This window comes from Lutjanus erythropterus, chromosome 3 (genome assembly GCF_056507025.1).
Source record: "Lutjanus erythropterus isolate fLutEry1 chromosome 3, fLutEry1.hap2, whole genome shotgun sequence".
Lineage (NCBI taxonomy): Eukaryota > Metazoa > Chordata > Actinopteri > Lutjaniformes > Lutjanidae > Lutjanus > Lutjanus erythropterus.
Genome location: NC_139319.1, coordinates 25,902,168 through 25,922,886, shown reverse-complemented (window position 1 = coordinate 25,922,886; position 20,719 = coordinate 25,902,168). Strand labels below are relative to the sequence as shown.

The window sequence follows — 20,719 nt, the reverse complement described above, 5'->3', positions numbered from 1 at the left end:
AGCCCTGGAGGATTGAAACAGGGAGATGACCAAATGTTTCAAGCGCACACACACACACACACGCGCGTGCACACACATAAACCAATACCCTCCTAAGTGAAAGAAAGCTGTGGGAGTGAGAGAGAGCAGATGGACACACACGAGAACAGGGAAGTAAGGATATTGCCTCTTGTCTTGTGCAAACACACAGACACACACACAGACTTTCACACCCCCCCACACACACACTGACAAAATAATGAGAATAAATGATTGTTTATTTTGCCATAAACACACTCTCCAACTGTCTTTCATTGTGATTAAACTGCTCACGCACATACTGTACACACACACACACACACACACAGCTTTTCCTTCAGTGGGTTTACTTAATCACACGTGGTTTGAGATAGCTTGCTGTATCCACAATGTTCTCCATTCACTTTCTCTGAATGAGGGGTGTGGCTGCACAAATGCCTTCCCAGCCACTTGGGATGGCGGTCACATGACTAAGCTGTGGGCGTGGCCAGGGGAGCAGGAGCAGCAGCAGTCCAGCCGCACCAGCTGGAGCTGTGATTGAGAGAGGAAGAGAGTGGGAGAGGAAAAGAGAAGGAGAGGAAAGGGTTGGGTGAGTTGATTTTTATGTTTGCTGTGTGCCTTTCTGTCGTATGAGGAGAGCTGTGAATGATTTTGAGGAAAGGAGATAAAGAGGGGAAAGGAGAAGGTGGGGGGGGGGATAGAGATGGATTGGTGCTCTGAGGGTGTTGTGTCAAAGTTAGTTTGCCAGGTGTCTCTTGTGTGCTGTTGAGAAAATGAAGTTGAGAAGCTGAGAGGTGGAGAGTGTGTTTTTGGCAGGAGATCTGTAGAAAACCTTTAATTTAGCGTGCTGGCCTTGTACTTGCTCATTTCTTTGATTTTTTTTAATTTTTTCTCTCTCTCCTTCCTATTGTTCAGCCATCGGGGAGAGTTTGGAGGGTGAGCTGTACCACCCCCCTCAAATACTCTCTCCTCCTCCCTTCTCCTTTTCTTTCTCCCATTGTGTCTTCAGCTCTGGAGCATGCATGGATAATCAATCTGCCATAATGGGAGTGTTGACCAATCAGGATAGCCTCTATCACTCTTTAAAGTCTCAGGTCTCCAGAGGTCTCTTTCTCCAATCATGTTTTCTCCTTCAGCCTCAGCTCTCGTCACATCAGACAGAGTTTCCAGCCTGACTTTGATCCAGTGCAGTGGATTAGCCAGGCACTGATGCAGCCAAGCTGTTTTGACGTGATTTAATTTTGACAATCCCTTGTGTCCGCTCTCCAGAGAGTTAGTTGCCAAGTTCAGGGAGAGTTGAAGAGTCGAACAGGTCATATTTTCAGTTTGAGTTTTGCTCTTCCACAGGGAATAGTAAGAACTCTTTTCTCTTTGTCAGTTGCTTCGGGTGGGAAGAAAATTTGGTTGTGGTTAGTCACTTAGCTGTATTTTCTGTGCCCTGGAGGCCAAAAACATTTGAAATATCAGCTATCTTCCTTGTTTTCAGTGCATCACATGGTCTAATTTTTACCCTGTTTGCAGCATGGATTGGTGAATAGTTGCTTTGTTGGATGCTGCACCCAGAAATCGCAAGTGAAGGCTGACCAAATCTCCATTTGTATTCTAGTCATGTAGAGATATTATCAGAGATGTTGTAGATATCCTTACTTTGCACCTTCCAGCCATAGTATATCTTCATGTTTGACAAGTGATGCTTCTGACCTTGAGACTATACTAGGGCTGCAACCAACGATTATTTTCAGTGCCGATTAATCTGTCAATTATTTTCTCAATTAATCAATGAGTTGTTGTTTAAGATGTCAGAATATTATGAAAAATGTTGATCAGTGTTTCCCAAGGCCCAAGATGATGTTCTCATGTGTCTTGTTTTGCTCACAACCCAAAGATATTCAGTGTGCTGTCATAAATGAGTGAAGAAACCAGAAAATATTCACATTTGAGAAGCTGCAATCATAGAATTTTGACTTCTATTTCTTAAAAAAGTTACTCAAAATGATATACTTATTATCAAAATAGTTGGCAATAAAAAAAACTGATTCTTAATTGATTAATTGTTGCAGCTCTAAACCAGTGGTTGGTGATGGCAACCCCCACCCACTTCTGCCTGAGAAACTACAATACAAAGATTATTCCTTAGAGTCTCACAGACACAGCAGTTAAATAAAATCTATTGTAGGGCAAATTATAATACAGGCTGTGATGTAAAATTATGTTTTTCTTCACAATCATTTGGTGACCCCCAGAAATGAACTTGCAACCAACCAAAGTTGAGAACCACTGCTTTTGACTATACTAGATGACTAAAATGCACTTGGGTGCTGCCCTCAAGTCACTCTAACAGTGTCACAATACAAACAGAGCATTATTGAATTAAGAAATTAATTTGGATTGATTTTCCCACAGTAGTCAGCCTGCAGTGTCAGTGTCCTGGAGCTTAGCAGATTCCTTATGCTGCCTCATATCTGATTTACATAAAGCATTATTACAGTACGCCTCACAATAGGCGCCAGTTAAAGCCACTCAGCCATTGTTTGCTTGTTGCTAATCACATTAGCTGGCTGATAATAAGTAATTCAATCAACCGCAGATAAACACTTCATTAGGATTGCCTGGGACCAGCGGCATGAAATCAATTCACACAGAAGTTTTTCTTTTTTTTCTTGCTGTGATTAAACACTTCATATCATTTCCAAGAAACTTTGAGTGCAAAAAATACAGTTTGTGCTGCAGGTACAAAGATTTCACACCTGATTCCAGCCCTGTTTAGAACTGGCCTGCTGTTTTCATCATGTTGGACACTCCAGTGCACTTTTGGCCTGTGTTTTTGACCAAAGAATTTGCCCTGAAGACAGAAGAGCTGAGAGGCTGAGAGGCGTGAACATATTTTACAGTAAACAACCACACTGTTTGTCTGAAAATATTCTTTCCCACATATCAGTATGTCTTCCTAGACTTCTAGTTAATTGTATCAATGTGTGGAATCTCATCTTGTATTCCTGCTCCATCATCAAATGAAGAAGTTCTTATGTAATTTTACCTCTTTTTGTTTTCCCTCCTCAGCACTTTGAAGTATAAAATGATGGATTAGCTGTCTTTTTTGTAAACTGCACTAGTAGGTCAAAATGAAACAAACATGTCTTGTGCTGTGTATCACTCTAGCTGCCCACAGCAGGAGGATGTTTTTCGGTCCTACTTCTATGTCACAGGCGGGAGGAAGTGAGACGTGTCATGTCCTGTCCGAGGTGACAGGTTATGGGCCTTCCAGCACTGGAGGGGTGGAGGTCTGTGGTGCTCTCATCTACAGCACTCTGGTAGTATTATGCCTCAAGGCATTATGGGTCATCTGTCACAGTGTTTTTGATTCTAGGATGATAATAATGAGAATTTACAGAATTTGGTCACTGGTTTGCACAACACCACATGACTATTTACATTAGAATCAGTTTCCAGCTTGTACTTGAGGACTCATTACTAAAAACTTATTTTATAAAACAAAAGCTCTTTGCCACTACATATTTTTATTTATTTGAAGTTAAAGGGGTTTCTTCTCCAAATCAAAGGCCTAGGTATAGAGGCTGTTGTTTGCCGTACAGACTATAAAGCCCCTTAAGGCAAATTTGTGATTGCTGATATTGTGATTGTGATATTGGGCTATATAGTGTTTCCTCCTTTCACGCATTTCACACACACACACAGCAGAGCAGAGAAGATTCAGGTGAAGTGAAGATAACAATACTCATTCTGTTAGTGTACATGCAATAAGAACATCCCAACAAGAGTTAATTATGAATGTACTCCATCTAATACCATAGGTGGACAGATGTCAGTCTCAAACATTTTAGATTCAGGCCAAAAATATCTGTGTTTTTTAAACACGCCCAACCTGAATCTGGCGACAGTGGCAAGGATGCTTGAAGCCCTGCCGCTGGGGTTTATTGCAGGTTTCATGAGACATGTTCTCGATGCCAAAATGTCATTCTTTCAACATTTGGACTGGACATTTTCACTTTCATTCAAATAGAACTGGAAAAGTACTCAAAACAGCGGGTCCTGAGCCAAAGAGCAGAGAGATGGCTTTGAAGTCAATGTACATGCCTTTGTTTGTAAGAAAAATATTCTGAGTAGATCACTGGGAAATAAAATAAAATATGGGAATACCCGAAAATATGATTCCTTGAGCTGTTTTTTTTTTTTATTCAGGTTCAAATGTTCTGTATTATTATAATTATTTCGCACCTCCCCACAGCACCCATGGTCCGTCCAACCCCGATCCCCAGTCAACCCAAAAGGATCATTGCATTAGACAAAAACTGACTTGACTTGACTACAGATCTAATTGACTCTTCAATCCTCGTCTCTCTGTGCTCCAGTGACAGTTGAGCCAGCTTGATATCTATGTCAACTTTCTCTGTTTTTTGTACTTAGTTATGCTATGTCCCGGGCTTATCTGTGTTGAAAAGAAAGAAATTTTTAAGATGGTTAAAAGATGTTATTGGGCAACCTGAAAGAGTGACATGTATTCACATTTCAAGTTTGCCAATGTTAGCAAATTGCTAGCTAACTATCTTGCTAATCTACATCAATCATTAACCAGTTAGCTTGCATTTTGCTAACATTAGCTACGTAGTTAGCAACCATTTCAGGTTGCTCTACTGTTAGAGTGCGGAGCAAAAACAGGCAGGACAAGACGGTTCTGTTGTACAAATAATCCTTTGCTTTCTACACTGAAGTTTAGAAACATGGACATCTTAAACCTATTGCAGCACACTCATGATATAGCAGTTCTTCTGACTTGTGAATGTCTTGGTTTTATACACTTGGTTGTTAAGTAACCAAGTAAGTTAAGCGGAACCTTTTATGGACAACTTCCTGGTGCATCTCTGAGAAAAAAAAGAACCATCTTCAAGCACAAAGTGCAACTCTGAGCAGTACAATGCTTCTCATTTCCTCTCATTAAGTGCCACACAGCATCTAGTACCGAAATATTCAAACCAGACGCTCCCTTTCCCACTTCATACTTGGTGGTTGTGATTTACTGCAGCAGCATGGGCTCTGTACCAGTTCCCCTATAACAGCTGTGGGTGGGTCTGTGGCTGGACCCTCCTTGTTCCCCCTTCCATGTTTCTCAGAAATGTTTGGGTTGCGGTCAGTTAGCCTACAGTATACCGAGAGCTGCCCAGAACAGCAGGCTCTTACAGTTGTACTCAGCACCACAATGACTGCCCTGCTGCGTTGGGTGCTCTGCTTTCTCATTTTCTCCATCTCTGCTTACAGCCATCGATCCAAACTGTGCTAGCTCATGTTGTGTTTTTTAGCCTTGCACTGTTATTGTTGCATTTATCTTGCATCTCATCTCTCCCTGGTCATGCCCCTTACCTCAATGACCCTCCGTCTGCAGCTCTTTTTCCTCACTCTTTCGATCTTTTTGAGGTGTTCTGGGACAGGTCATTATCTGCACCTCTAGAAGTTTCCATGTGGAGGCCCGTATTTCAACACCGAGCAACACCATCTGCTTTGCTCCATGTCAGACCAGGGGTCGCGTTCTCAGTGGGCCGACACATGTGACAAGGTGGAAAGATGAAGTGGGTCAGTAGCATTCTTCAGACCTGTTCTGAAGTGCCGACATGTGTTTGTGTAAGCTGTAGCCGTCATCGACCTCACCAAACCTCATCGTCTTACATGGCAGGGAGTTGTTATGGTCGGAGAAACACGTCAGGATTTTTAATCGCTGCGTTCCTTTGGTGTCAAAGTACAGATGAAGGATTGAGTGAGAGGGATTTCCTCTTGGATGTAGATGACAGCCCAGGGAGAACCCCCTTTATCCTTCCAGCTCTCATCTGTCGACCTCACTCTGTCACTAACTACTGTAAACATACCATCATCATATCTCCCTCAAACAGAACGCAATATCGCATTAAACCAGCGGCCTATGTTCCTTAAAAACATCCTTACACTTGACATTAAGGTCACATAACGAGGCAAAAAACTGGCAAATGCTTTCATGGAGATTCAAGAGAGACTTTTTGAGACACACTTTCAAGGGTGCAGATGTTATTAGAACTTATGGGGGAATAGTGGTGTTAACCTAGTGGGAAAGAAATCCAGTTCAACCCTGGACCTATATGCTGGGACCGGAATGACAAAGTGGAACCACCACTTTGATTGCTGTTTGTGCTTATCACCTGAACTTTTACTACAGTATAAGATGAAAACAGATTGGTTTAAGCCCCACTGCCTATGTTATTTCTATGCTGTTTACAAGGTTCATCATTAGAAGGCTGGTCAATCAATTTATGTGAATTATAAATGTTAAAATACCCTCTGCTCTTGGCAATCTTTAGTGTTAACAGACTGTTAAAACCACAGCCACAGCTCTCTTCTTTTACAGTCCTTTGCTCTTTGGGTGTTTTTTAATTGTTTGATCAGCAAAATGATATGCAGCAGCTTTTATGCATGGTGCCATTAGTTTTTTTCAATCTGGTACTGGCACTTGTTTTCATCTAAAAAGGGAGCATGGTTGTCCTGATGACAGTAAAGTGACGGTCCAGAACACTGAGCGGGATAAATAGGGATGACACAAACAAAACCTTCAAACAGGGTTGTGTTTATACATGAGCTATTTAAAAAGTGGAGTCCGCTTCTATTAAATATAAATGTTTAATTTCGTAATTTATTTTGAAATAATTTGTTGGCTGAGGCACCTTCATGTTTTTCAGAAGTTGTGAGGGATACATCTGCTCTGTCCTCTGTAGGACACTTTGAAACTGTGGTTAGCATTAACATTAACATTACAGGGTGTAGACAAAATAATATGAAATCCCAGAAATGGACTTTGAATACACACAGTAAACACAGTAACACAGTAAATCATGACTGAAAACACAACCACAATATAGTATCATATCCTTCTTGTCAGTTTAAACTTTTGGCTGCTGTTCATGTGTCTGGCTTGTGCCGCCATTATTTTGGTTGTAGACCCAAAGTGAATATTTTCATATTAATTCGCCAATGCACCCGTGATTTTGGCCCCGATGATTCAAAGTCTCTTGTTTTTCTTGGAACACATTCATAACAGGTCTCAGGAGACTGTAGCTGACAAATGCTGATAATTGGCGCCCAACTCAATATGTAGTAGTCATGACTCCCTCCAAGTCATTTTCTATTGCAACTTAACATTATTTAGTCTACTGCTTCCCTAAGTATAGTTTATACTCCGCTTTCTTTGCAAATGTTGCTCTATTGGGAAGCTTTTATACCAAAATGTTAACTTGAAAAGGAAAAACAATCGAATGAAATGATTTACTGGCATGACATAGGGGTGTTTCTTTTCTACTCCTCTTTACTTTTTATGACTGATATCTTATTTTTGAATAGAGCTCTTCCTGTGAAACCTATTATCACTTTTATGAGCTGAGTTATTGTCTCTGCAGGTACAGGTTCAAATGCACTGTGTGTTTAAGCCATGTACTGTACATGCTCTGCATAACAGATTGTGTCACAGCTGGGGGTAAGCCACTATTGTCTCATACTGTGCTCCACTAACTGTATTAGTGCCATTACTCATTATCAGGAAAATAAGCAATTAGAATAGCACTGGAAGTGGTCATGATGTGTTTAAATTGAAATGGAAATGAATGGTGACGTGTGTTAATGTGCGTTTGTCCCGAGATGACACGTTATATTTCTCATTTGAGACTCTCACTCTTTCTCTCACTGTGCTCATAAAACTACTCCATAAAATTTTTAGGTGATATTTAATTGTGCATATGTTAATCCTGCTTTCTTGTGACACTTATGACTGTCAGTCAACTCCTGTGCTGCCTCCTTGTTTCTGGACCCTCCATCCAGACGGCAGCTGACATAAAAGTTAATGATCTCTTCCTCTTTAGAGGGAGCCACCAAATGGCCAGTGGAAATTTCATCTCCGGCTTAAAAAAAGAGAGAGAAAAAATAGAGGACAGTAACAGAGAAACAGACAGGCAGGCACACACACACACACAGAGAGAGAGAGAGAGAGAGAGAGGAAAGGGAAATGTGCACCTGAACTGCACCAGGGCTGAGATTTAGAGGTTTTACCTCATGGGAACCATGTTTTAAAAAAAAAAAATAACAGAACTTTCAAACAGCAGACAGTGTTTAAGAGCTGTCAGTAATGGTGTGTGAGTGGAAGAACAGACATGATACCTGCTTTTCCCAAAGCACAACCCCCTAAGGAGTGACTGGACAGCTTTTGAACATATGCTCAGACAGACTGAAGACAGGGAGGAGAAGAAAACTAAGTACCTTGTTCGGCTGCAAGCATCGCAGTAAAAAATTCAAGATTTGGGTGTCCCACAGAAGGTTTCATCAAAAAGTAATATGGTTTGCTAGAGGTAAAATATCTTGTTTGTTCCTGCATGAAACAATATTGTGTGTCTGATATGTTTTTTTTCCTCACAAAAAGCTTAATTTCCACTTTAAAATGCCTAAAAAGGCATCTACTCCTTCAACCTCATTAAAAATTCCAGAATCTATGAATATGCAAATTGTATTAATTTCTAAAATTTTCCTGCTGGACAAGAAATGTCTCCTACTTAACTGAAAAGTCCATTCTCAGTGTAGGTGCACTGGCAGCTTTTCGACATCACAGTTGGACCAGGATTGACTTCCAAACTAGTTGTGATTTTACAGATCATGCTCATAGGCCCGCCCCTTAAGATCAGATTTTCAATGAGCGCAGAGAAACGTTACTACTTTCAGCAGATATGCATGTTAGCATTCAGTTCTCTAGTGTCAAACTCAACACATACATCATTCTGCACAGTGAAGCTCAAACATCCAACAGTAGGAACAAGTAGAAAAATATATTTTTCAGTGAAGGGGGATTTTTAAAAGTTTAATTTATAGCAAACAACTTAACTCATGACCCACTCGACTGAAAATATAACTCAGGGGAGTCTTGTCCTCGGTACAGGCCAACTTTGTGATTAAGACCTGGACATAATGTGAAGCTAAGTAGATTTCCTCAAAAATTAAATTATGCCTCTCCATCAGTAATAGTTAATTATTGTTGAGGTCACATTTCTGAGGATCTGTATCCTGCATGAAAGCAGAAGAATTCATCTTTGAGGTGGAGCTAAACACATTCAAAAACTGTAGGCAAGATTTGTGAGATGAACTGCTTGAATCCACAACTGAAAAGAATTAACTGTCAACTATAAAATCCTCCTACAGAGACCAGTTCCTTACGTAGAGTCAGTCATCAACCACACCACTGAAACAGTTTGGATCATCTGCTCTAATTACATGTTTTGCATGCCATGAGTCATTTTACTGATTTCTATTAGTCTCTGTCTCCTTCACCCCCTGCTGTCTTCCCCTTTCTGCAGGATATTTACCACTCTGATATTGTCAAGTTAAACAATAACATCCAAAAATGTTCTCATAATTTAAAGCAGAACTGAAAAGTGGAAAAGTGGTGCTTGTGGATGGAAGGAAGCTGAGTTTCTTCGTTTTTTAGGTGGGCTGTCAAGAAGACAATGAAAGCTTTGTTTCTTGGCACATTCACTCAGTGAATATTAAATGTAGGGTTGGATGTGATGTGCCTGATGGGATTTTAATGAAGGCCTTGAGAGGGGAGTGTTGAGTTATGTGTCAGACTGGAGTGGGAAGGGGATTCTTTGTTACAGTGAAATAGAAACATGTATCTGATGGAAGGGGAGCACTTTGTGTTAGTTTTCCAGGAGGGTCAGATAACAGGTCAGTTTCAGGAAGGAACAAAGTGGGTTTGATGCTTCAGGATAGTGGTTATTGATATGTGTCAGCTAAATGTTTACATGTTGCATATTTTCTGAAATATTAACAAGATGTATTGCTTTCCTGTGAAGGCTGAGGTCAGACAAGAATGCTGCCTGTGATTTCTGGTCTCCACAGCCTTGTTGGCTATGTTGTTTCTGTATTTTGCTGTAATGTTTTCCAAGAAATCTGTTGAGCACTTTCTCCCTTCAAGACTATTCAGTTTATCATGTTACCCTGCCTAAAATAATATAGTCAATGTTACAACTGAGAGATTTATTGTCACACTGTTTGTGCAGTCTCTCAGAAGCCTGTCCACACACAATAATGATACAGAAGCACAGTAATCACGTAGTTTACTATACGCTGGTACTGTACCATACATTGGGCATCTAGAGATATGAAAGAAACATAGCCAATGGAAAATTAAATAAAAGAATAGCAGTTAATTAAAGGAGGACTTGATTTTAGTATCACACTTCCATAAAGTTGCAGGGCAAAAAGAATGGTGAAAACTGATGCAGCAGCATCTATTAAAGCCTTTTTAGGAGCTGCTTGTCACACCTAAACCACACCTGTAGATGCCAGTAATTCCTCATAGGACACTGATTGGTCCAAACCATAGACATATTATATTAACTAAACACCAGACCCAAAGATGGCGTCCATTCAGTCCAATGAAAATATGAACATAGGAACATATGCCAAAAAAGTGTTTTAGCTTGTAGGTTTACCTCCACAGTATGTAGCCTGCTGCATACACACAGTAGTGTTTCTCATGCTGGCCCTGACTGCAAGTTCCAGCTCAGCTTGTAGATTTTACATTGAGATGATGTTCCTGACTTTTAAATAGCTTTTCTTTGCTTTTCAGTTTTATAAATATAATCCATGGGTCAAAAATTCATCATAGAGAGAGTAATAATTGACTTTGTTTAGTGGGCCAACGAGTTCCTGTCAGTTTTAGAGAGGTGTCTTTTACAATGGTGGCTTATGGGGAAACAGCTTTTTGAGCTTCACTAATGCCTAACTTGAAGCCTGGCAAGGTGGGTTCTCACGTGGTGATGTCATGCCGCAAATCCAGCTGCCAGGCTTTTTTTCATTATATCCCTAGCTGGTAAATGTCCACGTCTGTGAATGTCTCCAAGCTCAAGCTGATATAACCCTGATGAAATTGTCAGGTTTTATTTCTCAGACTTGATAAAGCTCCCTTGAGAGCCACAGAAAACATCATAAAAATTGTTTTCTCAGGCTAAGTAGTACTACAGGATGAGTACACTGACATTCATTTGTAAAATTGGTGGAATAACCCTTTGGCTACAAACTTTTCTAGTACGGATGTAAATGCTGTGGTTTTGTCTGCTATGAGGCTTTCAGTGACAAACAGGAAACCAGATAACTCCCATAATGCAGATAAATACATGACAGAAACTCATTTGTTAGAGTGTGACATATGAGTGAAATGCAAGCACACTGCAGCTTTTAATGAAAAGAAAACAATACAAGCAGTCTTATACACTGCAGACCATGAACAGAAGGCATGATGACATTTTCAGAAATCTAAGGATATATATATAAATGCCAGTGATGAAACATGAAGTGCTCTCATCTGAAGATAAAGGACAGGACACGTCTCTTTGATGGGATCTATCCAGTCATGCAAAGAAAAAGCTTGAACGCATCTCCTTTCATTAACCAAAGCTCTCAGATCAGCTAATCCTAAAGTAGTGCTTTTGCACATCACAAGGCAAAAAGGAAGCCCTCTGTCTTGTGTATTTATTGTAAGAGATCACACATAATATCTGTTTGCAGTTTCATAAAACTGTTATCATTTGGAGACTTTGTATCAATAGAGGGAGATTAAGAGCAGGCCAAATATTTTGATGTGTTTTCTCTTTGAGGGGTCAGTTCGGATCGTTGATGCACCTGCTCGGTCCTCTGCACAATTCCCGTATTTTTCATTTGGATGAACTGTGCTCCCCACTGGCTCACTGTGGCTTTTTTGGCTTCGGCTAAATAAAACAAAGCTCTTCGAAGGAATTTTCAGTGGAGATTTTTTTTCAGTGAAGTCTCACATGTCTGATACATTGTGCTATTTCGATGCATCCGTTGGGTTTGTCTCGTTCGAGAACAGTTTTGATTCAACGGCTGAGAGCACTGAGTCGTGATTTGAGTCATACTGTATGTCTCTGCACATTTGTAATGAGGTTACTCATCCAGAAGAGGTTATTACTGCTGTCTTTGTGCAACATCAAACTCAAATCTGACTCATGAAGAGACACTTTAGAGGCTGTTGTGGATGCAAATGGCAGAGTTGTCACTCCATCTTGTAAATTATTATGTAAAAAAGCAGTGAAAGACGACTGCTAATGGCCAGTTCATCCTTTCATCTTGGGGTAGCATTAAGAAACAGTGCTGATGAAAGTGCACAGTTGGACTACATGAGACGGAGTAGTGAATATCAAAGCGGCAGGGTGGTTATCATGCTGAAACATTTTCTGCTTTCCTGGCACCAGTGTTTTGCTCTTCCTTTTTCCGTTGCATGCGTGTCTCATATTTGCCAGTTCTTGTTACTACGCCTGAATGTTTGCCTCTGCTCAAGTGTGACTGTTTGTCTATTCTTAGAGAGCAGCCATGTAAGCCAGCAGATGGCCCAGGGCTGGCATGGCCGTTGTGCCCAGGAGGCAGTTTGGCCGCAGACCTGGAGTATGTCATTAGAGCTAATCTGCATCCTGCCACTCAAGAGGATGCAATTGGGCTCAGTGTAATAGAGTTCATTTGAGGGTTAGCCAAATGATGCTTTTTGACACTATGCAAACATTTGCAAACACATCTCACAGCCTAAAGATAAATTGATCCAAATACCTCAGGATTATTGTATCATTTCCAAGATGCTGCATTTCTGTGTTGGGTTTCTTTAGGACAGCGATGCAGCACTAAATCAGCTCCAGCACATGGTGATGAGGTACAACAGGGGGCTCACATTACAGTGTGGATTGAACTGGACTTGAACGTCGGGGGGTTACTGATAAATTTAATGTCCTAAAGGGAAATTGCCTCTTTGGTTGTGGAACTTATTGTGCAAAAACAAAACCTTGTACGCTGATCATTTACTGACTGATGATGGACACTGGGGGATAGATTTTTCTTATTTTCCCAAGATTTTAGCAATGGATTTGCTGAGTTTTAGCCAAGCCACATGTGGTATCACAGCACAGTTAATCAGTTAACCATTAGACTGTCAACTGAATTGAAAGTTGGAAAGACTGATGGATACTGTGCAGACTGTTGTAGGTGTGGTACCGTTCCTCATGGAAAATTGTAGTTCTTTGAGTTCAGAGACATCCATGGATGAGTCAGCTGACTATGAATGGTACAGTTTGGATTATTTTATTTGATTATTTGTATGAGATGCTTACCAGTAGTCAGTATATTGCCTACAGTGGGTGGCAGTCAACACAACCCCAGTTTGGAAAAGCAGCAGGAGCACCAGTGTAGGAATCTAAGCAATGATGCAGCTGCTGTGGAAAGGGTCAGCAGCAAAATGTAATTTAGCCACCTTAAAAAAGGGCCCACCCAAAAAATGTTTATTAATTTAAATGTATGCTCTATTTAGAATATTTTCACAGCTTTACCTTGAGGTCAGACAATCTTTTCCAAAGGGAAACGAAGGGTGAGGGTAGAGGGGTGAGATAAAAGGCTGTGATCACTGGCTGATTCATTCACATGATTTAATTAAGAGGTGGTTACACTGAATCTTATGAGATGTACCATCATCATCTTTCAACCTCCCTCACTGTGTAAATGTGTGTTTGTGTTTTCTGTGACAGGTCCCAGTCATGCCCTTAAATTAAAAGCACCCACAACGTTACAAGTGCTGCGCAAAGTGGTTATTAGCCAAACTTTTCCCAGGACAAAGTCACAGAGAGCCAAAGGAAGGCTGTTTTTTTTCTTGTGGAAACTCATTACTTCATAGTTGTAGTAAAAACTGGGAACCTGATAGTCTTAGCAACATCACTTCTTTTATAACTTCCAACTGTCTCCTGTACCTCCATCTGATGATTGTATCTATGGGCACTGGAAGGCAAAAAAAAATTCTGAGCAGGAATATTAGACGTCAGAAAATGTTCCACTGTTGTTTGTGCTTCATCACCAACAGACACCATGTTTCCAACACATGTTACAGGCCGGCTGACGCTGTGTCCTGCCAGACAAGTCAAAAGCAGAAAGACTTCTTTGCTCTTCAGCAGAAAGTTTGCAGATGCTGGTGACTTTAACTCTCATATTTCAGTTATTTGAGAAAAATAATTCACCCAAAAAGAGATCCAAACTATTACAGAGATGCTGTACCTTTCAGCATGCAGCTGGCTCACCCAGAGATAAGGATAAAGTCAGGATGGCTGTCTGCTGCAGGTATATGTGTCTGTGGTTTATAGTGTCTGTGACTGCAAACCTCACGCAGACAACACCACAAGTTTCTGTTATAGCACAGGAAATGTTGTCTCCTCCTACATGAAGACTCTTAGTCTCCACTGCTGCAAGCACATACTAGCACATTTGGCAGAGTTGAGTTGTGTTTTTAGTTTGCTCGTTGCAGCAGTGCTTTGGCACACGGCCTTTGTCTTCTAGCAACTGATCCTCCTTGCAGTGAGGTAAGACATGATTTGTAGTTGGCAGCGTTTTCTCTCAACAATGTCTGTCCACTTTGTCCTCCTAATTCTTTTATGATTATGAGATTCATCTCTAATCTACAGCTCTACTCCTTCACTTTGTCTTACAACTTCCACGTCATTTATTTCTAATTTATCAGAATCCTCTGGCCTGTGCTGCTGACACGCGCTTGTTGCTAGTTGAAATTTATGCAACATTAAGGAACAGATGTGTGCCTGCTCACATGTGATTTATTGGTTAGTGTTACAGTTGAGTGTATGCACTGGAGTAAGGCCCGCTGGGAAAGCACAAGTATTCTTTCTTGAACGGTTACTGGAAAGTTTGTCTTGTTATTTTATATGTGCATGCACATCTGCCACATGTGTGCACATGTGTTTCCCTGTTGGGTTTTTGGCAGACAGAGTAAATGACAGATTAGCACCTCTCGGTGCTGTCTTGTATGAAGGCGGGTGCTCATAAATGTGAATTTTAAGTGTGGTGTATCCTGTTTCACACAGGAAATGAACTGCTCAGATCAGTGTCTTCTATGGTCTTCGCACGGAACTTTCTGCACTTAATTTGATTTTTTTTTTTGCATTTGCCTCATGAGTCATGCATTTTTGTCACCAGTTTGTACATGTTGTAAACTTATATACATAGAAAATCATGTTTTATGCTTGTCTATTGAAATGAACACAGAGATCTGAGACATAAATTAACATTTCCTTTTATTTTTTTTGTCTTTTCTCTTTCATCTGCATCCCTCAGGGTCAGAGGTCAATCACAGCAACATGTCTGAGTCCGCCAAGCCCCACCACCCCAACCCACAAGGTAAGGGGGAGAAGACCCATGGCAGTGACTTCAGCTACGTGGGCATTGATGCCATCCTGGAGCAGATGAGGAGGAAGGCCATGAAGCAGGGCTTCGAGCTCAATATCATGGTTGTGGGTGAGTACAATGCAGACATCACACATTAAATAAAAACGGTCCAAAGGTTTCATTGTTCACCTGCAACTAAAAAGCAAAAAAAAAACACCAAGAGGAACAACTACAGGGGCTGTATTTTGGTCTCTTGCTCTCTCCAGTTAGGGAAAAAAAAAGACAGAAAGTGTTCAGTCCCCTCAACTTTTTCTGTGTTTTCTGTGTTATTTTTTCATTTTAACCTTAACCTTGTCTCCAACAAATTAGGTTCATATGCAGCTAATTTGAAATAGCACTTTACCTTCACTTGCAACGTTTAGTGCCAGTGCCAGAAGCAGTGTCAGACTTAACCATAACCACAATCTTCCTCTTACGTTAACCAAGTGGTTTTACATGCCTGAACTTTACCGCTACTTAATTATGTTTTAGTTGCCATAAATAGGTATTGTGGGACAGGGATGAAACTGTAAAAGGTTGCAAACAAGTTGCTAATGGTAAATAATTGCATGTAAAAAGACATTTCATGATGAGAAAAGGTTGGTCAGTGTTGGTATGATGTAAAGATGAGCTCAGCTGTTCCCATGTAGCCTGACCTTGAGCTTGATTATGGCTTCATGTTACATTTGGATAAAACTCTTGTAATCTAAATTCACACAGATGTGTCCGAGAAGACTTGAGGCTGTAATTACTTCCAAATGTTTGTTATTGACTCAGTGCTGAATTCAGCAAAAAAGATCAGATGGGAACCATTTAAAACATTTTTAATTTAGGCAGCACCAACACAAAAGGCAGAACAAAGCTGACAGTGCCACAGTATGTCATAACAACTAACATATAGTATAGAAGCTACCACTGAACTTACACACTCAGTGTACATTTATTCTCACTCACTACTTTTATATCCACGCTAATTTTCCACTGTAATTTCACATATGATAATATTCCGACATGTACACAGCACATTTGAAATAAGCATCTCAAACAGGTTTTTTTTTACCACAGTTTTTGACCCCCTGCCTCTTGCCTGATTATTGTTAGCTCTGTGTGCTGTAAACAAACTAGCCAACACTTTGCAAGGCTCGGGTAGAGATGCATGCACAAAAGAAAAACCCACATTTCTAATCAGGAGAAGAAATACACCTACTTTAAAACACGATGAAAGACTTGCAGATCAACAGGTTCTTGGATATGCTTTGGATATGATACTTTTTAAGCCACAGGCAGCCATTATCCCAGTAGTAGAGGAGGCATGGCTGCATGTAACTAGGAATTATCGAGGGATATTTATTTTCATTAGCTAAGTTAAGGCTCAGGAGGAATATTGTCCTTTTCAGAATAAGGGCAAACACTGGAATATGTTGTGCATGTAAATGTATTGACACATAAAACAGGATGTTTTTTTTCTTTTTTCTTTATTACATTTATCATGAAACTTCCCCTTGGCTGTCCTCTAATGCATAAATAAGCAAGAAACAAAAAGCTGTAACTGTATTTGTGGTTCTACTTCAGTTACTCTGTTGAGTCAGACAGCACGGTGCCTTCCTCAACAAGCTTGTTTCTTTGTGTGCCCATGATGTAACAAACAAACACACACATACACACACATGCTTGAGTGGATAAGAGGAGGCTGTCAGGCTGAGAAAGTGGCATAATGATGGCAATTACTCTGACAGGCTGGAGCTCACACTTCCTCAGAGCGCAGCTACACACGGCCAGTTTGGTGCCACCATCAAGTCTGTGCGCACTCAGATGCACATACACAGTTATACATGAAAGCACCTGCGTACATGCAGGCAGACACAAATAAAACAGAAATGAACCAACACACGTCTTCAGAGAAAGAAATGTCAAAATATGTTTTTAATCATACACCGAGATAGTGTTTACTCAACGTAAATATGTTGAAAAGCCATTTTAAGCCTTGCTGTTTACGTTTGCTTCGTATTTGCATGATGGTCGTCTGATTTCAGGCCCTGCAGGGCAGTGTTTATGCACACAGCTGGAAGCCATGTCAGCAACTCCAGGGATCCACAGCATAACATAACAAACATGGTTTTGTTACATATGGACTGGTCATCAAAAAATGCATGATGATTTATGGGTGTTGGGTGTTTGTAATGGGGAAAATAAGGTTTTCCCATTTCCTCCAATATGAAATATTAATGTTTCATATACATTGTGTGTCTTATTAGAATTATATGTCTCATACTATGATTTACTCATAAAAGCACTTGAATGACACACAACAAGGGCCCGAGGTGGTATTGAACCCAGGTCGCTGCAGTAAGGCCTAAATATTTAAATGTACCTTATACACTGCCTGGCCAAAGAAAAAGTCACTACCTGGATTTAACTAGACAAATAGGTAAAAGCTTCTCATTTCTTAAAAGAACCGTGTCAGAAGACATATCCAGTGGTTGTGGAAAAGATGTTACTCTCTTTCAGAGGGGTCAAATTATTGGCCTGCATCAAGCAAAGAAAACAACTGAGGAGACTGATGAAACTGCTAAAATTGCTTTAAGAACTGTCCAGCACCTGGAGGGATAGTGGTGAACCATCATCTTTGAGGAAGAAATGTGATCAGAAAAAAATCTTGAATGCTTTTGATCAGAGATCACTTAAACGTTTGGTGGCTATGTTTAATAGTGAAAGCAAGGGCATTTCCACACACAGTGTGAAGAGAACTCAAAGGATTGGGACTAAACAGCTGTGTAGCTTTAAGTAAACCACTTATCAGTGAGGCTAATCAGAAAAAGCTAGGGAGCATAAAGATTAGACTCCGGAGCAATAGAAAAAGGTCATGTGGTTTATTAAGTCCAGATTTACCCTGTTCCAGAATGATCAGTGCATCGGGGTAAAAAGAGAGGTGGATGAAGTGATGCTCCCATCATGCTTAGTGCCTATTGTACAAGCCTGTGGGGGCAGTGTTATGATCTGGGGTTGCTTCAGTTGCTCAGGTCAAGGTTCAGCAATGTTATGTGCCCATAAAATGAGGTCGGCTCATTACCTGAATATACTGAATGACCAGGTTTTTCCATCAGTGGATTTCTTTTTTATTCCCTCTGATGGCACGGGCATATTCCAAGATGACAGTGCCAGGATTCATCGGGCTCCAGACCTTAACCCCATTGAGAATCTTTGGGATGTGCTGGACAAGACTTTATGCAGCGGTCCGACTCTCCCATCATCAATACAAGATCTTGGCGAAAAATTAATGCAACTCTGGACAGAAATAAATGTTGTGAAATTGCATAAGTTTATGGAAGCGATGCCATGGTAAATGTGTGCTACAATCAAAGCTAAAGGCGATCCAATGAAATATTGGATATGTGTGACGTGTTGTTTTTGGCAAGGCAGTGTTTTTCTTCTTTTTTTTTAGATTATTTTTTGGGCTTTTGCCTTTATTGTGATAGGACAGCTGAAGATATGACACCAAAGGGGAAGACACGCAGCAAATGGGCTGCAGTCAGGAGTCGAACCAGCAGCTGCAGATTTTGTTATGTTGAGGACTCCCACAATGCCCTTTAGACCATGAACCCCCAATTTCACAGGTCATAAGTCTTCATAGTCAATCAATCATCAATCACTAATTAAAATGGCTGACCTTATTTCTTCCATTGATGTTCCAACTTCCAAAACAATATAATACAAACAAATAATAATAATTAAAGTTAAATTTTTCCCTTCCTCCTTTTGCTGGGACCCCCTACAACCCACTGTTGTAAGGTTTTGATGCAATACTTGCAAGATTTTGATTTCACTAGTTGCTGCCCAACTCGTATAAGTTTTACATATGTTACGTATAACTACTAAGGCTATTGAATGAACATTTACTGTTGTGAATCCTTATTATATGTTCCCAAACTATGTAGGTTTCACATAACACAAATTTACTAAGGACCTTGCATTGGATTTGACTGTTATATAAAGTGTACTTAAAAGTTTCAGATAAAATATATAAACATTTAGTAAAATTTAAATCTTTTTCGTATGGGTAAACAAAGTACCTCAGTGGAGCAACACTATCTACAGTATCTGCACATTTCTGAAGAACTCTGACATGTATCCACTTGTAGTGCTCCAACACCTCGAGGATAAATCAAATGTGCCATGAGAGATGATATTACACTCTGTTGTGAAATAATACTCTCACACTGAGCACACTGGAATAGAATACAATAAAAGCTTACAATAGAGCATAACAATGGGTTTAAACTTGCATGAAGTGATTTTTGATTGCTAGAGGGAGGAGGCTTTGCTACAAGGTACCATAGCAACCTATCAAGTTCTTGTGGGTAATGTGTTGGCAGATAATTGCCTGACACCTAATTGGAGTCTTATTTCTTGCTGTAAGGCCAGCGCTGACCTGCCTTTTGCACTTAGTCCATAAATTCCTGAGAAAAATGTCTTAATCCCTTTGCTTTATTAGATGCTTGACTCTCATTTGTCACTCTTCACATGTTGGCTTTCTTGAGTGTGCAGAGGTGTGATGATTACATAATGCTACAGTTTGCAGTCAGATACCTGCTTTTTGCTGTATGTTTGTTCGAGCTTTCTTTGCCTGAACTTTGTTAGATTCTGAGCTGCTTATGTAAATGAGCGAAAAAGAAAAACAGAGATAATACTGGATATAACAGTAAGTATAAAACTAGAGCATCTTTTGTGATTCTAATAAAGTTTCCGCTGGCTAACTGAGTTGACACTTGGATGGAGAGTGAGGACGTGAAAGGTTAGAGCAGCTGTGGTCTTGGCCCTGTCCACTGTGGTCTCCTCTATGAGATGCATTTGCCTAATCCTTGCCCTCAGCCAGCTGACCTTTAGATTTCCACCATGCAGAGAGGGCAGCAAGGGTGTCTCAGTGTGTGAGTGTGTGTGTGTGCTTCTGTGTGAGAGAGACAGAGAGTGTGGGTGAATGCATACGAGCCAGTAGACTGAATGTAAAGTGTGTGTGTGTGTGTGTGTGTGTGTGTGTGTGTGTGTGTGTGTGTGTGTGTGTGACAGAGAGTGTGTGGTGGAAAAGGCCGCCCTGGGTGTCACAGAGGGGCTGGCAGCTTGGCAACTCTCCACATGCCACAGTTGGTGCCCACAGGAGCTGCGACCAGACAGAGGGACAGAAATGAGGAGGGAAATTAAACAGGCGTAGAAGTTCTTGTGTGTGTGCATATGTATGTGTGTGTGTATCTTTATTAAGCAAGAATTATTTGGCAAGAAATTGTTTTGAAAGTATCTTAATATTTTAAAACAAATAAGTTCAAATCAGCACAAAATGTGTTACCGAGGACTAAACAAACAAGAAGTGTCATGAATCTATAAAGTCACGGTAACACTTTATTAAGATGTCTGTAATAAGTGTTAGTTA

The 20,719-nt window shown here is 40.4% G+C and overlaps 1 protein-coding gene across 3 annotated transcripts in view; it reads left to right on the top strand.

Annotated features, from left to right (window-relative positions):
- Positions 1-20,719, top strand: part of septin9b (septin 9b) — a 104,444-nt gene that overhangs the window by 62,474 nt on the left and 21,251 nt on the right. For all 3 annotated transcript variants that reach the window (XM_084715612.1, XM_084715610.1, XM_084715609.1), the window contains exon 3: positions 15,208-15,387. In XM_084715612.1, coding sequence (XP_084571738.1) covers positions 15,208-15,387 — 180 coding nt within the window. The remainder of the gene's footprint in view (positions 1-15,207; positions 15,388-20,719) is intronic.